The 20,877-nt window shown below is 41.7% G+C and overlaps 1 protein-coding gene across 2 annotated transcripts in view; it reads right to left on the bottom strand.

Moving 5' to 3' along the window:
• ap2b1 (adaptor related protein complex 2 subunit beta 1) overlaps positions 1-20,877 on the bottom strand; it is a 98,034-nt gene that overhangs the window by 16,205 nt on the left and 60,952 nt on the right. For both annotated transcript variants that reach the window (XM_036989983.2, XM_021617926.3), the window contains 3 exons: positions 14,596-14,725; positions 442-526; positions 157-243 (listed from right to left, as the gene is read on the bottom strand). In XM_036989983.2, the coding sequence (XP_036845878.1) occupies positions 157-243; positions 442-526; positions 14,596-14,725 (302 nt within the window). The remainder of the gene's footprint in view (positions 1-156; positions 244-441; positions 527-14,595; positions 14,726-20,877) is intronic.

The raw sequence follows: 20,877 nt of genomic DNA, 5'->3' as shown, positions 1-20,877 counted from the left end.
ACACGATTCCATGTGTTATTTCATAGTTTTGATGTCTTCACTTTCATTCTACAATGTAGAAAATAGTAAAAATAAAGAAACCCTTGAATGAGTAGGTGTGTCCAAACTTTTGACTGGTACTGTATAGCTTTCATTCATAGATGTAAGGAGACCTACCTGCATTTAAGTGGCACTCCTTAATCTGGTACTGGAGCTCGTTCTCATTGGGGATGTCTTTCCAGGTGGCCAAGAACACCTGTCGCTCTGATGCAGATGAGGGGAACAAAAGAAGAGTGACACCAGAACTGAGCAGGTAGCTACTTCCTGTGAAGTCTATTTTATACCAAGGGTCCTCAAGTTGGTCTAAAATAAACTCTTCAAACTCTTTGGTGATAATGAATCTACTGTTATGGTAATGATCTGGATATTGAGTGTTTGTGACTTGCTTCCAGACACACGTACCCATTTTGCCATCCTCCACGAAGAAGATGTTGAGTGGGATAAGCCCGCTGAAGTAGAAAACGTCAATGTTGTTCTTCACAGCCACCTGTGGACGAAAGACAACGTCAACTCAAAGTTAATATGACATCAGTCAGTGCCATAGTGCCATGTGCACTAGAGGGGGCTGATTTGGACATAATAGAATGGAAGACACAGCTGTGTCTCAGCTGAGAGATACAACTGTAAATATAGAATTGCTCTAAATAAGAAAAAGTGCTGTTGAAATGTTCATGCAGTGTGTCATGTCTAGACAGAAGTAAGACTGGAGACGTTTCTATTTGTGAGTGTGGGTGGCGAGGGCTTGAAGCTGATCAAGTGTCTGAGCTGTTGGACTCTCCGACTAACGGAGTACAGCCCTCATGGGCACACTGAGCTCTCTCTGAACTTGATTATCATGGCTGGCCTCAAGGAGAGTGACCCTTCGGCATCGGCTGGTAGTCCTGTCCCTACTCTGTTCATGAAGACATTAGCAGGAGACCAGACTCCAGCCGGCATCACCGTACTTGACAGGAACACTGTGTGCAAGTTGCGCACTGCCAGGCACTGAGGACACACACACACACACACACAAAATGGCTGTCTCAGCTGGAGAGCCCTGTCCACTAGGGTTCTTTGGGCTGAATATTTTCAGGCTCCATCTCTGAGCCACTAAACAGTGAGAATGAGCTGACTGGAACTAATAAAGTCTGCTCATGGATGGGCTCCAGGATAGCTGAGTAGCTGTCATATATTGCCATTATATAGGCCTACATGCTTTTATGCATATTACCAAATCATTTACAGAGCTTTAAAAGCGCTATGTATTCCATTTTTGAGACCAGATTAACAGAAAGCTATTCCAGTGACGTGCCTTAGTTCTGTAGGAACTTTAGTGGTCTAATAGGTGTTGATAATTAGTGACTTAATTCATTTGCCTAATATTTTAAATTAATAACGTTGTTGAGGGCACCAGTAATCTTTTTCTTTTTCAAAGAGAACAATTAACTTTATACTCTGATCACATATCAACAATCTTAAAAGGATATGTAAGGTATTTAATTGTATTAGTCAGCATTTGTCAAAGCAAGAGAACTATACTTCTTTATGAAGATAGGATTTATTATTACGTTAAACACAATGAAAAGAAACAAAGATTATGATTAATCAATTAAGATAATTTTTCAATAACGCATAGTCAAGGAGGTAATACAGAGAATGCTGTAATATATTTACTTAATCAATGGTAGGGGTCTCTCTCTCTCTCTTCGGTGCAGTCAGCTTTGTATCGCAGCACACGGTATGAAAGTGATCAAGCAAAGTGTAACAGGTCTGTCCATTTTTCAGAGGCCATTTCCTAAAGTTCTGTTTCAGTCTAAGACTGTCAACTCTTTGCCATGCCTATGTTCCTCTCTCCCTCCTGCAAGACACGGTCCCGCCCGAACAGATCCTCCTCTGTTTTTAGTCTGTCTTCTTTTTTGACCGGTCTTTTTCCATTCTCCTGTCTGTCTTTTTGCTGAGTTTTCAACTGCCTTTCCAACTGCCAGGGAGCAGTTTTTATTAGGGTGGGTGTTAGAGATCATGGGTGATGGGGAGTGACTAGCAAATTAGACATTTTTTCATTCTGTGGAATGGTCGTTAAGACACAAACAGCTTACAGACGGTAGGCAATTAAGGTCACAGTTATGAAAACTTAGGACACTAAATAGGCCTTTCTACTGACTCTGAAAAACACCTAAAGAAAGATGCCCAGTGTCCCTGCTCATCTGCGTGAACGTGCCTTAGGCATGCTGCAAGGAGGCATGAGGACTGCAGATGTGGCCAGGGCAATAAATTGCAATGTCCATACTGTGAGATGCCGAAGACACTGCTACAGGGAGACAGGACAGACAGCTGATCGTCCTCGCAGTGGCAGACCATGTGTAACAACACCTGCACAGGATCTGTACGTCCGAATATCACACCTGCGGGACAGGTACAGGATGGCATCAACAACGAGTTACACCAGGAACGCACAATCCCTCCATCAGTGCTCAGACTGTCCGCAATAGGCTGAGAGAGGCTGGACTGAGGGCTTGTAGGCCTGTTGTAGGCAGGTCCTCACCAGACATCACCGGCAACAACGTGGCCTATGGGCACAAACCCACCGTCGCTGGACCAGACAGGACTGGCAAAAAGTGCTCTTTACTGACGAGTCACGGTTTTGTCTCACGAGGGATGATGATGGGATTTGCGTTTATCGTCGAAGGAATGAACGTTACACCGAGGCCTGCACTCTGGAGCGGGATCGATTTGGAGGTGGAGGGTCCGTCATGGTCTGGGCGGTGTGTCACAGCATCATCGGACTGAGCTTGTTGTCATTGCAGGCAATCTCATCGCTGTGCGTTACAGGGAAGGCATCCTCCTACCTCATGTGGTACCCTTCATGCAGGCTCATCCTGACATGACCCTCCAGCATGACAATGCCACCAGCCATACTGCTCGTTCTGTACGTGATTTCCTGCAAGACAGGAATGTCAGTGTTCTGTCATGGCCAGCGAAGAGCCCGGATCTCAATCCCATTGAGCACGTCTGGGACCTGTTGGATCGGAGGGTGAGGGCTAGGGCCATTCCCCCCAGGAATGTCCGGGAAGAGTGGGGTAACATCTCACAGCAAGAACTGCCAAATCTAGTGCAGTCCATGAGGAGGAGATGCACTGCAATACTTAATGCAGCTGGTGGCCACACCAGATACTGGCTGTTACTTTGACCCCCCCCCCCCCCCCCTTTGTTCAGGGTCACATTATTCAATTTCTGTTAGTCACATGTATGTGGAAATTGTTCAGTTTGTCTCAGTTGTTGAATCTTGTTATGTTCATACAAATTAAATAACAACCTATAGCTTAAATAACAACCTTGCAAGATACATTAATGTGAAGTATATAATATGTCTCTGCAGTATATGTTTGTGAGTACAGTTTATTAACAGTTTGAGCGGGGGCACTGAAGGCTGGAGTCCATTTTCCAGCTGATTGCAGTCCTGTGGTGGTTGAGCGCATTAGATCCAACACAGTGGCCTCGAACCACTTTACTGCCTTCGCCTCGGCAGCCATGAGTGGGCTGAAGGCTGAATCCTCCAGTTCATCTCTATGTTAATAACTATACTAAACAAAAATATCCGCAACATGCAACAATTTCAAAGATTTTATTGAGTTACAATTCATGAGAAAATCTGTTAATTGAAAAGCTATGGATTTCAAATGACTGAGATTACAGCTATGCATCTTTTGGTCACAGATACCTTAAAAGCGATGGGCCTCACAATGGGACTCAGCATCTCGTCACAGTATTTCTGTGCATTCAAATTGCCATTGATAAAATGCAATTGTGTTCGTTGTCCGTAGCTTATGCCTGTCAATACCATAACCACCACCATGGGGCACTCTGTTGAATTCAGCAAACCGCTCACCCACACGCCGCCATACACGTGGTCTGCGGTTGTGAGCCCGGTGGAAGTACTGACAAATTCTCAAAAATGATGTTGGAGGCAGCTTATGGTAGAGAAATTAACATTCAATTCTCTGGCAACAGCTTTGTTGGCCAATTGCATACTTGCTCAAAACTTGAGACATCCATGGCATTGTGTTGTGTGACAAAACTGCACATTTTAGAGTGGCCTTTTAGTGTCCCCAGCACAAGGGGCAACTGTGTAATGATCATGCTGTTTAATCAGCTTCTTGACGCCTGTCAGGTGGATGGATTATTTTGGCAAAGGAGAAATGCTCACTAACAGAGATGTGAACAAATTTGTGTACACAATTTGAGAGAAATACGTTTTGTTGTGCGTATGGAACATTTATGGGATCTTTTATTTCAGCTCATGAAACATGGATCAACACATTACATGTTGCGTTTATATTTTTGTTCCGTGTATATTTAAAGAAGAAACTCAGGGCACACTGGTATTGTTTGTGGAGTATTCAAGAATACCTGTGTGCTGGAGTTTATTCTTTAAACAAGCCTTGGGCAAAAAGTAAGGTGCTTAAAACTTCTTACGGCTGAAATCTCGATATGACAACAGACAGTGAAAGTGCAGGGTGCCAAATTCAAACAACAGAAATCTCATAATTAAAATTCCTCAAACATACAAGTATTATACACCATTTTAAATATAAACTTGTTAATCCCACCACAGTGTCCGATTTCAAAAAGGCTTTACGACGAAAGCATACCATGCGATTATGTTAGGTCTGCACCTAGTCACAGAAAAACACAGCCATTTTTCCAGCCAAAGAGAGGAGTCACAAAAAGCAGAAATAGAGGTAAAATGAATCACTAATTTTTGATCTTCATCAGATGACACTCATAGGACTTCATGTTACACAATACATGTATGTTTCGTTCGATAAAGTTCATATTTATATCCAAAAATCTCAGTTTACATTGGCGCGTTATGTTCAGTAATGTTTTGCTTCCAAAACATCCGGTGATTTTGCAGAGAGCCACATCAAGTTACAGAAATACTCATAATAAACATTGATAAAAGATAAGTGTTTGCATGGAATTATAGATAAACTTCTCCTTAATGTAACTGCTGTGTCAGATTTTAAAAAAGCTTTACGGAAAAAGCACACCATGCAATAACCTGAGTACAGCGCTCAGGCACCAAAATAAGCCATACAGATAGCTGCCATGTTGTGGAGTCAACAGAAGTCAGAAATAGCATTATAAATATTCACTTATCTTTGATCTTCATCGGAATGCACTCCCAGGAATCCCATTTCCACAATAAATGTTTGTTTTGTTCGATGAAGTCCATCATTTATGTCCAAATACCTCCTTTTTGTTTGTGCGTTTAGTTCACAAATCCAAATTCACACGGTGCAGGCACTTAGTTCAGACGACAGTTCCATTACAGTTTGTAGAAACATGTCAAACGTAGTATAGAATCAATCTTTAGGATGTTTTTATCATAAATCTTCAAAAATAATCCAACCGGACAATTCCTTTGTCATTAGAAAGGAAAGGGAACGCAGCTAACTCTCACGGGTGTGTGCGAGACTGAGCTCATGGCATTCTGCCAGACACCTGACTCATACCGCTCTTATTCGCTCACCCTTCACAGTAGAAACCTGAAACAAGGTTCGAAAGACTGTTGACATCTAGTGGAAGCCTTAGGAAGTGCAATCGGACTAAATTTTACACTGTATATTGGATATGCAAAGATTTGAAAACCTACAAACCTCAGATTTCCCACTTCCTGGTTGGATTTTTTCTCTGGTTTTTGCCTGCCATATGAGTTCTGTTATACTCACAGACATAATTCAAACAGTTTTAGAAACTTCTGAGTGTTTTCTATCCAAATATACTAATAATATGCATATCTTAGCTTCTGGGCCTGAGTAGCAGGCAGTTTACTCTGGGCACCTTATTCATCCAAGCTACTCAATACTGCCCCCCAGCCATAAGAAGTTAACCTGACTAGTCAGTTGCACAAGTGAATGCATTCAACCGAAATGTGTCTTCTACATTTAACCCAACCTCTAAATCAGAGAGGTGTGGGGGGCTGCCTTAATCACCGTCCACGTCATCGGCGCCCGGGGAGCAGTTGTTGTTGAGGGTTTACCACCTTGCTCATGGGCAGAACGACAGATTTTTCCACCTTGCTGGCTTGGGGATTCGAACCAACGACCTATGGCTGTGCAATGGCATATCCTTGTTTTGCTTATTTAGCAGACAAGAAGCTCTTATTTCCCGAGCCCTTATCACAGTCAAGACACACCTATGTTATAGTAAAAAGAAACATGTTGTAATATAACAGAATAAAAAATAACTATATTTTTCAAAAATAAAAAAAGGTTGCCAGTGATGCGCATCGCATGCCTGGAAAAGTTATGCTCAGTGTTCATTTGAAACAGGGCTCAATTTGGCCAGTTGTAAGACACATTTTTCAAGCCAAAATATGTCTTCTTTTCGATATACAGACGTTCAATTTAGTTTATTCTGCACGGTCTTTGGAATTTTCTAAATTAATGAATAATTCCACATTGAACACTGCATGGTGATGAATTACAGCCACAAAGTTTGTTTGGTGAGTAGGCCTAGGCTTAATAATTCTGATGAAATATGCTCTGTCTTTATCAAACTAATGTTTTTGCATATTTTCAGCGTGGAACCTGTCTATGTTTAAGGTTATAGCCTAGGCTAAGAAATTCTAAATGGCACTCGCAATTCGCAAAGTACACTACATGACCAAAAGTATGTGGACACCTGCTCGTGGAACATCTCATTCCAAAATCACGGCTATTAATATGGAGTTGGTCCCCCCTTTGCTGCTATATCAGCCTCCACTCTTCTGGGAAGGCTTTCCACTAGATGTTGGAACATTGCTGCGGGGACTTGCTTCCATTCAGTCACGAGCATTAGTGAGGACGGGCACTGATGTTGGGCGATTAGGCCTGGCTCCAAGTTGGTGTTCCAATTCATCCCAAAGATGTTTGATGGAGTTGAGGTCAGGGCTCTGTGCAGGCCAGTCAAGATCTTCCACACCGATCTCAACAAACCATTTCTGTATGGACCTTGCTTTGTGCACAGGGGTGTTGTCATGCTGAAACTCGAAAGGGCCTTCCCCAAACTGTTGCCATAAAGTTGGAAACACAGAATTCTCTAGAATGTCATTGTATCAAGTGCTTGTCAAATTCTGAATGAGAGACTGATAAAGTGTGTGCAGCCTGCGCAACAAACAGAGCACTTTCATTATACTTTTAAAAAAATCATCATTAGAGTCGCATCATGCAGCCTTAGAATGTATTTTCCACCATAATTTGCAAATAAATTCATAAAAAATCCTACAATGGGATTTTCTGGATTTTTTTTCTCATTTTGTCTGTCATAGTTGAAGTGTACCTATGATGAAAATTACAGGCCTCTCTCATATTTTTAAGTGGGAGAACTTGCACAATTGGTGGCTGACTAAATACTTTTTTGCCCCAGCAAAAAATGTAGCTTAATGTTTGTATCACAACTAAAGTTGCATTAACCTCTCTGCGCACGGAACCCGGTAGCGGGCTGAAATTCGACAACATACGGTGATCACTACATAAATAGTCATATTAAACATTCATGAAAATACAAGTGTCTCACATGTTTCGAAAGCCTAGAATCTTGCTAATCCAACTGCGTTGTCAGATTTAAAAAAGGATTTAGTGCGAAAGAATACGATGTGATTATCTGAGGATAGAGCCCCATTTAAAAACAACTATTTCAACCAGCACAGGTGTAACAAAATCAAACTGCAATAAAATAAATAGTTTACCTTTGACGATCTTCCTCCGTTTGCAATCCCAATGCTCATTGTTACACAATGAATGTTTTTTTTGTTTGATAAAATCCATTTTTATAGCCTAACACAAAACATTTTGTGAACCGCTTGTGTCGTGAATTCCGTCTCATTCCATTTTCGACGACACATTCGAGGTAAATACACACACAGAATGTGACTTTTCCAGTCATGTTTGGTTTCATTGCAATCAACTGGTTTGTTTGTAACACAACCAAACCTGATGGGTCATTTCGCGGGACGTATTGACTGAAAGAAACCGATTTGAAGACAACAAGTAATGACATCATTGTGCACCAATGATTTGCTCGCTGTTTCGTTGATCGACTGTATTTTAACCCAATGACCACTGATCGTCTTGAAATCTAGCTGGGTAGATAGCCAATGAGCTGAGGTAAACGGCAATATGTAATGTTTATGTGTTGGAAGACCAACCCATGTAGTAAACTCTGGCATAAAGAGGTTCATTCGCCATTGACGATTCATACCGGAAGGAGCAACGCATGTTGCGCACAGCATTTTTTTGGTAAAGCGCATATTCAGCTGTTTATATATCAATCAGTATGGCGACTAAGTCAGGAAAAGCTCAATCTAAGTCTAGATATACAGATGTACACACAATTTTAGAAGAAATTGATCGAGGACGATTCATTTAGCGATTCCCAAATGGAGGAATATTTTTGGAACGGAGAGGACATATTTTTGGACTGGTAAGTTCTTCTCATGCTAATGCCGTTGTTTGAAATTAATAATATAAAATATTATTTGTGAAATGAAATAGCCTATTTGAGGCTGTTGAGGGGAGGGCAGGCCCACAACAATGGCCAAAGTGAAATGGAGACAGTAGATCTAGCTGGTCTGTCATAATACACTGCTCAAAAAAATAAAGGGAACACTAAAATAACACATCCTCTGAATGAATGAAATATTCTTATTAAATACTTTTTTCTTTACATAGTTGAATGTGCTGACAACAAAATCACACAAATTATCAATGGAAATCAAATTTATCAACCCATGGAGGTCTGGATTTGGAGTCACACTCAAAATTAAAGTGGAAAACCACACTACAGGCTGATCCAACTTTGATGTAATGTCCTTAAAACAAGTCAAAATGAGGCTCAGTAGTGTGTGTGGCCTCCACGTGCCTGTATGACCTCCCTACAACGCCTGGGCATGCTCCTGATGAGGTGGCGGATGGTCTCCTGAGGGATCTCCTCCCAGACCTGGACTAAAGCATCTGCCAACTCCTGGACAGTCTGTGGTTTAACGTGGCGTTGGTGGATGGAGCGAGACATGATGTCCCAGATGTGCTCAATTGGATTCAGGTCTGGGGAACGGGCAGGCCAGTCCATAGCATCAATGCCTTCCTCTTACAGGAACTGCTGACACACTCCAGCCACATGAGGTCTAGCATTGTCTTGCATTAGGAGGAACCCAGGGCCAACCGCACCAGCATATGGTCTCACAAGGGGTCTGAGGATCTCATCTCGGTACCTAATGGCAGTCAGGCTACCTCTGGCGAGCACATGGAGGGCTGTGCGGCCCCCCAAAGAAATGCCACCCCACACCATGACTGACCCACCGCCAAACCGGTCATGCTGGAGGATGTTCTCCATGGCGTCTCCAGACTGTCACGTGTGCTCAGTATGAACCTGCTTTCATCTGTGAAGAGCACAGGGCGCCAGTGGCGAATTTGCCAATCTTGGTGTTCTCTGGCAAATGCCAGACGTCCTGCACGGTGTTGGGCTGAAAGCACAACCCCCACCTGTGGACGTCGGGCCCTCATACCACCCTCATGGAGTCTGTTTCCGACCGTTTGAGCAGACACATGCACATTTGTGGCCTGCAGGAGGTCATTTTGCAGGGCTCTGGCAGTGCTCCTCCTGCTCCTCCTTGCACAAAGGCGGAGGTAGTGGTCCTGCTGCTGGGTTGTTGCCCTCCTACGGCCTCCTCCATGTCTCCTGATGTACTGGCCTGTCTCCTGGTAGCGCCTCCATGCTCTGGACACTACGCTGACAGACACAGCAAACCTTCTTGCGACAACTCGCATTGATGTGCCATCCTGGATGACCTGCACTACCTCAAATCAAATCAAATTTTATTTGTCACATACACATGGTTAGCAGATGTTAATGCGAGTGTAGCGAAATGCTTGTGCTTCTAGTTCCGACAATAGAGTAATAACCAACAAGTAATCTAGCTAACAGTTCCAAAACTACTACCTTATAGGCACAAGTGTAAGGGGATAAAGAATATGTACATAAAGATATATGAATGAGTGATGGTACAGAGCGGCATAGGCAAGATACAGTAGATGGCATTGAGTACAGTATATACATATGAGATGAGTATGTAAACAAAGTGGCATAGTTAAAGTGGCTAGTGATACATGTATTACATAAAGATCCAGTAGATGATATAGTGTACAGTATATACGTATACATATGAGATGAATAATGTAGGGTATGTAAACATATTATATTAGGTAGCATTGTTTAAAGTGGCTAGTGATATATTTTACATCATTTCCCATCAATTCCCATTATTAAAGTGGCTGGAGTTGAGTCAGTGTGTTGGCAGCAGCCACTCAATGTTAGTGGTGGCTGTTTAACCTGAGCCACTTGTGTGGGTTGTAGACTCCGTCTCATGCTACCACTAGAGTGAAAGCACCGCCAGCATTCAAAAGTGACCAAAACATCAGCCAGGAAGCATAGGAACTGAGAAGTGGTCTGTGGTCTCCACCTGCAGAACCACTCCTTTATTGGGGGTGTCTTGCTAATTGCCTATAATTTCCACTTGTTGTCTATTCCATTTGCACAACAGCATGTGAAATGTATTGTCAATCAGTGTTGCTTCCTAAGTGGACAGTTTGATTTCACAGAAGTGTGATTGACTTGGAGTTACATTGTGTTGTTTAAGTGTTCCCTTTATTTTTTTGAGCAGTGTATAATAGAGACAGTAGATCTAGCTGAAATGTCATAATATAATGAGACAGTAGATCTAGCAGGTCTATAATAATATATTCAACCTTATGTTCCCTGTACTCTATATGTATGTATGTATGTATGTATGTATGTATGCATGTATGTATGTATGTATGTACAGTGCCTTGCGAAAGTATTCGGCCCCCTTGAACTTTGCGACCTTTTGCCACATTTCAGGCTTCAAACATAAAGATATAAAACTGTATTTTTTTGTGAAGAATCAACAACAAGTGGGACACAATCATGAAGTGGAATGACATTTATTGGATATTTCAAACTTTTTTAACAAATCAAAAACTGAAAAATTGGGCGTGCAAAATTATTCAGTCCCCTTAAGTTAATACTTTGTAGCGCCACCTTTTGCTGCGATTACAGCTGTAAGTCGCTTGGGGTATGTCTCTATCAGTCTTGCACATCGAGAGACTGAAATTTTTTCCCATTCCTCCTTGCAAAACAGCTCGAGCTCAGTGAGGTTGGATGGAGAGCATTTGTGAACAGCAGTTTTCAGTTCTTTCCACAGATTCTCGATTGGATTCAAGTCTGGACTTTGACTTGGCCATTCTAACACCTGGATATGTTTATTTTTGAACCATTCCATTGTAGATTTTGCTTTATGTTTTGGATCATTGTCTTGTTGGAAGACAAATCTCCGTCCCAGTCTCAGGTCTTTTGCAGAATCCATCAGGTTTTCTTCCAGAATGGTCCTGTATTTGGCTCCATCCATCTTCCCATCAATTTTAACCATCTTCCCTGTCCCTGCTGAAGAAAAGCAGGCCCAAACCATGATGCTGCCACCACCATGTTTGACAGTGGGGATGGTGTGTTCAGCTGTGTTGCTTTTACGACAAACATAACGTTTTGCATTGTTGCCAAAAAGTTCAATTTTGGTTTCATCTGACCAGAGCACCTTCCACATGTTTGGTGTGTCTCCCAGGTGGCTTGTGGCAAACTTTAAACAACACTTTTTATGGATATCTTTAAGAAATGGCTTTCTTCTTGCCACTCTTCCATAAAGGCCAGATTTGTGCAATATACGACTGATTGTTGTCCTATGGACAGAGTCTCCTACCTCAGCTGTAGATCTCTGCAGTTCATCCAGAGTGATCATGGGCCTCTTGGCTGCATCTCTGATCAGTCTTCTCCTTGTATGAGCTGAAAGTTTAGAGGGACGGCCAGGTCTTGGTAGATTTGCAATGGTCTGATACTCCTTCCATTTCAATATTATTGCTTGCACAGTGCTCCTTGGGATGTTTAAAGCTTGGGAAATCTTTTTGTATCCAAATCCGGCTTTAAACTTCTTCACAACAGTATCTCGGACCTGCCTGGTGTGTTCCTTGTTCTTCATGATGCTCTCTGCGCTTTTAACGGACCTCTGAGACTATCACAGTGCAGGTGCATTTATACGGAGACTTGATTACAGACAGGTGGATTGTATTTATCATCATTAGTCATTTAGGTCAACATTGGATCATTCAGAGATCCTCACTGAACTTCTGGAGAGAGTTTGCTGCACTGAAAGTAAAGGGGCTGAATAATTTTGCACGCCCAATTTTTCAGTTTTTGATTTGTTAAAAAAGTTTGACATATCCAATAAATGTTGTTCCACTTCATGATTGTGTCCCCCTTGTTGTTGATTCTTCACAAAAAAATACAGTTTTATATCTTTATGTTTGAAGCCTGAAATGTGGCAAAAGGTCGCAAAGTTCAAGGGGGCCGAATACTTTCGCAAGGCACTGTATGTGTGTGTGTGTGTGTGTGTGTGTGTGTGTGTGTGTGTATATATATATATATATATATATATATATATATATATATATATGTTTATTATATCTGTTGATACAGGGCTCATGTGAAACTATTCTAACTGAACATTTTCTTTCACAGTGACACTGACTCCGAATGGGAGCCCCCAGTGCCAAAGTGTCCATCCCCCACTGAAGCTGGTTCATCCAGCTCCTGCCACAAGTGGTGTTCATCTGCCCAAATGTATTTCTGCAGGCATGGATGTGCTATGGCACCTGGCATCAGAAGCATAATATTGTGAAGAGGACTGAGGGTCTTCCAAATATTGAAAGTGTTATTTTGTAAATGTGTATCTTTTTTTTCATGTTTTTTCTCCATTTTTTTTGGGGGGGGGGGGTGTGTTAGAATACCATTTTGGTATTTTGTATATAGTTATTCCATTCAAAATGTATAACTTCAACAATTTGGCCACTTGGGTACATTTGGGCTACTTGTGTGGGACACCTGGGTGACTTCATGATATATGTCATGTAGCACACTCATTTTGGAAGTTATCATTCTGAAACTTTGCACAAGTACTGTTGCCCTCTTATGTTTTTTCCACTGAAATTGTGCCCATCATCCTATCTGAATGTTTGTTTTATCTTGTTCATTTTAAAGATGATACAACAATAAAAAGAAAAAACATTTTTTTTTCATTGTATTATCTAAACCAGATCTATTGTGTTATTCTCCTATATTCAATTCACAATTACACAAACTTCAGGGTGTTTTCTTTCAAATGGTACCAGGAATATGCATATCCTTGGTTCTGTGCCTGAGCTCCAGGCAGTTTAGATTTGGGTATGTCTTCAGGCGGAAATTGAAAAAAGTGGGGGTAGCTCTTTAACAAATTAAGCATATAGGAAGACCAGTTTCAAATGATCACTTTGTTAACCACTATCACAGAATAGTCTCAGGTGCCGCACTCCCTCAGAAATCGTTTGGGGAAAATATCCTTTCTATTTTATTACGCTATGTTCAACTGTATTCTTCTCACTATAAAATAATGCCACAGGAATTCTAATCAAATCTTGTCTGCTAAATGAACTTAGTGTAGCCCACAGCCATATAGCATAACCATATCAGGGCCTAACATAAGGACGAGTCAGAATATGATATGCTGTTCTTCTGAAATAGACTACATTTTCTTCATATCATAACGCTTCTTTAGACCTGCTTAAAACAATGGCTTTATTGTGATGGTGTAGGCTATATTACATGGATTTATTACTTTTTAAATAATGTAGATAATCCAAAGGTCCGCATCATTGGCTTGTAGGCTATGTGTGGAAGCCTGGAGATGCTAAATGTGAGTTAATTAACAGTAAATTACAGTGAGACCGGCAGTTATTTGCATGACAGTTACCAGCTGACAAAATGTTATGGCCGCCATAGCCCTAGGTACATACAGTCCATTCGGGAAGTATTCAGACCCCTTGACTTTTTCCACATTTTGTTACGTTAGACTTATTCTAAAATGGATTAAAAAACAATCCTCATAAATCTACACACAATACCTCATAATGACAAAGCAGAACAGGTCTTTAGAAATGTTTGCAAATGTATTACAAAATAAAAATTGAAATATCATATTTACATAAGTACTCAGACGCTTTACTCAGTACTTTGTTGAAGCACCTTTGGCAGCGATTACAGCCTTGAGTCTTCTTGGGTATGACGCTACAAGCTTGGAACACCTGTACTTGGGGAGTTTATCCCATTCTTCTCTGCAGATCCTCCCAAGCGCTGTCAGATTGGACGGGGAGCGTCGCTGCACAGCTATTTTCAGGTCTCTCCAGAGATGTTCGATCGGGTTCAAGTCCAGGCTCTGGCTGGGCCACTCAAGGACATTCAGAGACTTGTCGTGAAGAAACTCCTGCGTGTCTTGGCTGTGTGCTTAGGGTCATTCTTTTCACTTTGTTGTTATGGGGTATTGTGTGTAGATTGATGGAATATTTTATCAATTTTAGAATAAGGCTGTAACGTAACAAAATATGGAAAAAGTGAAGGGATCTGAATACTTTCCGAATGCACTGTATATGAGTTTACCTGAAGGTTGTTCAGTGGGTCCATCTTCATGACTGGCCCAATGGTGTTGAGAGGAAGGGAAACTTCAATACTCTGGCTGGGCATCAGTGGAGTGTGGATGGGCAGAGGGGTGGTGGGGATCACTCCGAAACTAGACAGAAAGACAATACCATTAAAAACATTTTTTTTTTTTATGTTAACATTTATTTAAAGCTGCAATATGTAACTTTTTGGGCTACCTGACCTAATTCACATAGAAATGTGTGTTATAGATCTATCATTCTAATTGAAAGCAAGTCTAAGAAGTGGTAGGTTTGTTCTGTGTGCGCTATATTTCTATGCTTCTCATTCTTAGGTTTTGTTTTGGAGTCTTTTACTTTTGGTTTTGTACACCAGCTAAAAATACAATATTTTTAGGTTATGGAAAATATATTATACAGTGGTTTAGATGATATAATGATTCTCTACACTCTCCTTGCTTGTTATGCCACAAACTGAAATTAGGCAAACTATTTCAATTTTAGCAACCAGGAAACGGCAGAGCGATTTCTGCATAGTGAATCTTTAACTAGGCAAGTCAATTAAGAACAAATTATTATTTACAATGACGGCCTACCAAGAGGGAAAAGGCCTCCGGTGGGGACAGGGGCTAGAACAACAAATTTAAAAGTAGGTGACAACATACCGGGTTCCTACATATTTTGATAGATGGAATTTCATGACTTTTAACCAAATTTCCATGACCAGCAATTGGTGGCGTCTCTATGTACACATAAACAAATACAGTGGGGCAAAAAAGTATTTAGTCAGCTACCAATTGTGCAAGTTCTCCCACTTAAAAAGATGAGAGAGGCCTGTAATTTTCATCATAGGTACACTTTAACTATGACAAACAAAATGAGAAAAAAAAAATCCAGAAAATCACATTGTAGGATTTTTAATGAATTTATTTGCAAATTATGGTGGAAAATAAGTATTTGGTCACCTACAAACAAGCAAGATTTCTGGCTCTCACAGACCTGTAACTTCTTCTTTAAGAGGCTCCTCTCCTCCACTCGTTACCTGTATTAATGGCACCTGTTTGAACTTGTTATCAGTATAAAAGACACCTGTCCACAACCTCACAGTCACACTCCAAACTCCACTATGGCCAAGACCAAAGAGCTGTCAAAGGACACCAGAAACAAAATTGTAGACCTGCACCAGGCTGGGAAGACTGAATCTGCAATAGATAAGCAGCTTGGTTTGAAGAAATCAACTGTGGGAGCAATTATTAGGAAATGGAAGACATACAAGACCACTGATAATCTCCCTCGATCTGGGGCTCCACGCAAGATCTCACCCCGTGGGGTCAAAATGATCACAAAGACGGTGAGCAAAAATCCCAGAACCTCACGGGGGGACCTAGTGAATGACCTGCAGAGAGCTGGGACCAAAGTAACAAAGCCTACCATCAGTAACACACTACGCCGCCAGGGACTCAAATCCTGCAGTGCCAGACGTGTCCCCATGCTTAAGCCAGTACATGTCCAGGCCCGTCTGAAGTTTGCTAGAGAGCATTTGGATGATCCAGAAGAAGATTGGGAGAATGTCATATGGTCATATGAAACCAAAATATAACTTTTTGGTAAAAACTCAATTTGTCGTGTTTGGAGGACAAAGAATGCTGAGTTGCATCCAAAGAACACCATACCTACTGTGAAGCATGGGGGTGGAAACATCATGCTTTGGGGCTGTTTTTCTGCAAAGGGACCAGGACGACTGATCCGTGTAAAGGAAAGAATGAATGGTGCCATGTATCGTGAGATTTTGAGTGAAAACCTCCTTCCATCAGCAAGGGCATTGAAGATGAAACGTGGCTGGGTCTTTCAGCATGACAATGATCCCAAACACACGCCCCGGGCAACGAAGGAGTGGCTTCGTAAGAAGCATTTCAAGGTCCTGGAGTGGCCTAGCCAGTCTCCAGATCTCAAGCCCATAGAAAATCTTTGGAGGGAGTTGAAAGTCCGTGTTGCCCAGCAACAGCCCCAAAACATCACTGCTCTAGAGGAGATCTGCATGGAGGAATGGGCCAAAATACCAGCAACAGTGTTGCTGTGTGAACCTTGTGAAAACTTACAGAAAACATTTGACCTCTGTCATTGCCAACAAAGGGTATATAATAAAGTATTGAGATAAACTTTTGTTATTGACCAAATACTTATTTTCCACCATAATTTGCAAATAAATTCATTAAAAATCCTACAATGTGATTTTCTGGATTTTTTTTCTCATTTTGTCTGTCATAGTTGAAGTGAAAATTACAGGTCCCTCATCTTTTTAAGTGGGAGAACTTGCACAATTGGTGGCTGACTAAATACTTTTTTGCCCCACTGTATGCGTAGTGTGGTATTATGTGGTATTGAGCTGCTCTCTGATCTCTCGTACCATCTCCTGTCATTGAGCAAGGCACTTAACCCCCCACAAGAATTTGTATTTTTTTATTTTATACTTTATCTTTATTTAACTAGGCAAGTCAATTAAGATTTTCAATGACGGCTTAGGAACAGTGGGTTAACTGCCTGTTCAGTTTGAACTTGCAACCTTCCGGTTACTAGTCCAACGCTCAAACCACTAGGCTACCCTGCCGCGTATAAGTGTGGAGAGCTACTGGGTGTTCAGGCTCTTGATCAAGCCCTAAACTGTGATTTGTTAGAGGGGGACAGGAATAAAAACCTGCACAACCATTGATGTAAAACATTGCAACCAAATAAGTTTTAGACCTTTTTGCTCATTCAATATATCAAAGATCAAATGGCTATGGTAGGATACAAATCTTTGTTTTTTTATTCAGCTGACGCAAGCCCACAAATATTCAGGAAATGTAACTTTGTAGTTTAGTCATATTTATTGTAACTACCTTAGAAGTGTTACCTTTGCAGGCTGACTATTATCTATTGTGTTACAAAGTCCCATACATTGGCTTCTCAAATCAACTGGAAGTATCTATAAAACAAGTTTTGAAGCCACATAATCCAAAAGAAAGGCTACATTTAAATTAATGTTCACGATTCACAAATTATTATTTTGATTCACATGATTCAATTCACTGTGATTGAACCGAATTCCAACTAATACAATGGTGAAGTGAATCGTTCGTTTTGCCAAAAATAATAATTTCAACGAATCACATGAATTGATAAAAAAATATATAGATATAATTGTATGACCTTATTCGTGAGTGTCGGTTGAAAGTTTTTTGGGACATGACGAAAACATTAATACATGTCAATAATAGCTAAACAGTTAACTAGAGGGTACAATATACATTGCCTTCGGAAAGTATTCAGACCCCTTCACCTTTTCCACATTTTGTTACGTTACAGCCTTATTCAGCCTTTTTTTTTTATCCTCAGCAATCTACACACAATACCCCATAAGGAAAGCAAAAACAGTTTTTCATTATTTGTTTTTACAAATGTATTAAAAATAAAGATCTGAAATACCTTATTTACATAAGTATTCAGACCCTTTGCTATGAGACTCGAAATTGAGCTCAGGTGCATCCTGTTTCCATTGATCATACTTGAAGAAACATCTCAACTTAATTGTTCACCTGTGGAAAATTAAATTGATTGGACATGATTTGGAAAGGCTATATAAGGTCCCACAGTTGACAGTGCATATCAGAGCAAAAACCAAGCCATGAGGTTGATGGAATTGTCCGTAGAGCTCCGAGACAGGATTGTGTTGAGGCACAGATCTGGGGAAGGGTACCAACATTTTTTGCAGCATTGAAGGTCCCCATGAACAGAGTGGCCTCCATCATTCTTAAATGGAAGAAGTTTGGAAGGGGAGCTGTGCTCCTAGTGGTTTATCCCGCTGCCTAGGCAGCGAATACCCTGAGAAAAAATTATGCACACACCTGCAGCCAATGGGAGCACAGTTGTCCCTATATAATGGGACACTTCCCCTCACTCAGCCTCCCGAAAATTATCTTCAGCGAGACTGGGGAATCGGCATGGCCTTAGGTCCTATGGGGCTCCGCTCCACTCATAGAACTGGAGTTACAACTCTGGTAACTATTGTTCTATATCGTGGAGCTCTGCTCCTAGTGGTTTAAGGCGGAGCGCAACGCTCCAAAATGTACACCATGCCGAGCCCAACTCTTCCCACATAGTGATAAGGTCGGGCCCAGCTATGGCCTTGACCAAGACCTTCAGTACTGTAACACAGTGTGTCACAATATACTGTGGCCTCAATAATATCTGTCACACCTAGTCCGAAGGCAAAGCCAGAGACTAGTAGGCAGATAACCAGAATATGATCCATACTAATCTGAACCAGCAGACAGATGGTCCTCACTATTCTGATATAATCACCGATCAACAATGGAATGACAAAGTGTAACTCTACATTGTGTATTCGGTAATCCATCACACTCAATCAATGGATTCCAAAGATTGATGGGTAGAACTCAAGATTGCTATTTTTTACCTATGTAATACTAGTTACACAAGCTATTTCCCCCATCCCTCCGCTTCAACACAGACATAGACTAGTGGGCAGGTCAAATACACGACTTCTACAATACTGAACCCTCAGCAAGGAGTCATGTCACAATCACTCTTACCTGATGGAAGCCAGTCCATTAGTCCTGCATTCGCCCTTGAGTATGTGCATCAACATGTTCTCTACTGTACTGATATTAGTCAGATAGGAATCATGTCCTATATGTCTCTCTCATAAGAAAAGTGACACGGACCTGAAAGGAACCATGCCCCTCAGTCCTGCATCAATTTTTCTTAACTCAAGTCATTCTCTCAGTACAGACTGAGCCAGAACATTCAAAGACATATCAAGCAAATAGAAGCGGATTAAAGGAGACGTGTCGACCAAGACACAGCTGCACAAATATCCTCGACTCCTGTTCCTCTGAAGAGAGCAGTAGAGGCCGCTACTCCCTGAGTGCAGTCAGCTTTCACCTCGAGGCAATGGGCGCCCTACAGCCTCACATGCCATCTCAATGCCTACACACAGCCAATGAGACAGGCGCTGTTTGGATAGCGTTCCACCGAGTGTATTCGCACCGTGACACAAACAGCTGAGGTCCTGACCTAATCGATGCTGTACACTCCACGTAACACGCCAAAGCGCGTACTGGGCACAGGCAATGCAGCCTTTCCTCTCTCCTCTCCCCATGGGGAGGGGGAGAAAAAGCCCAGAGCTCTACGATCTGTATGAACTCTTATTAACCTTAGGCATAAAAGCCGGGTTAGGACGTAACACGCTCTGCTCAAGTCGCCATTAATGGCAAGGCAGTCGGGTCTTGTCGAAAGAGCACACAAGTCACTAACACGCTTAGCAGTAGTCTGAGCGAGCAAAAGCAGCATCTTTAAAGACGACATTTTGAGGAGGATTTGATTCAATGGCTCGAACGATGAATCACACAACGTGTCGACTACCAACGCTAAATCCCACTCGGGCAGATTTGTTCTAGGCCTAGGCCTCCGCATTCCCAATAGAAAGCGTCTCACTAGGGGATGGTTAAAGACAGTGTCTCTGCCAAAACCCTCATGACAGGAAGAAATCGCCGCAGCAAACACTTTAATAGTGGCCGCCGCTGAGCGCTGCTTTTCAAACAAGTACTGCAGAAATGAGAGAACACTCAACCTGACAGCACACGGGGTCCACATTTTCTGCGACACACCATTGTGAAAACATGTTCCATTTACTGGCATACACCCTGGAAGTGGAACTGGCACGCGAGCCCTGTATGGTTGTGATCACTGCATCAGACAACCCACGGCGCTCTAACCTGTTCCTCTCAGGAGCCAAGCCATCATAGGTTTGCCGATTATGGGCACTGCCCTATCGTACTGTGACAACGCTACCCACTGATATGGAATGGGCCAAGGTGGTGACACCAACATTTGGGTCATCTCCGCAAACCATGGAGCCCCTGGGCAATCGAGAGCTATCAATATGATTGACAGCCGCCTGATCTCACCCGAGCTACTAGTGCAGGGGTGTCAAAGTCAAATGGACGGAGGGCCAAATAAAAAAATCAGCTACAAGACGAGGGCCGGACTGTTCGAATGTTCATTGAAACATTTTTAAATGACGCATATAGTCTAGTGAACCTAATTGAACCTACTGAAAACCTAACAAATATATTACAATATGATCAGATAAATAAAGCAATATTTTCTTATGGCTCTGTCAGTAATCTTTAATTTTCAACAGACACAAAAGACAAATTTCCTTTATATAAATATCCCCATAACATGAACATTAAATGAAAGAAACCGGTATTCAAGGCAC

Source organism: Oncorhynchus mykiss, chromosome 10 (assembly GCF_057628025.1).
Source record: "Oncorhynchus mykiss isolate SJ-2025 chromosome 10, ASM5762802v1, whole genome shotgun sequence".
Lineage (NCBI taxonomy): Eukaryota > Metazoa > Chordata > Actinopteri > Salmoniformes > Salmonidae > Oncorhynchus > Oncorhynchus mykiss.
This window is presented reverse-complemented; position numbering and strand designations above follow the sequence as displayed.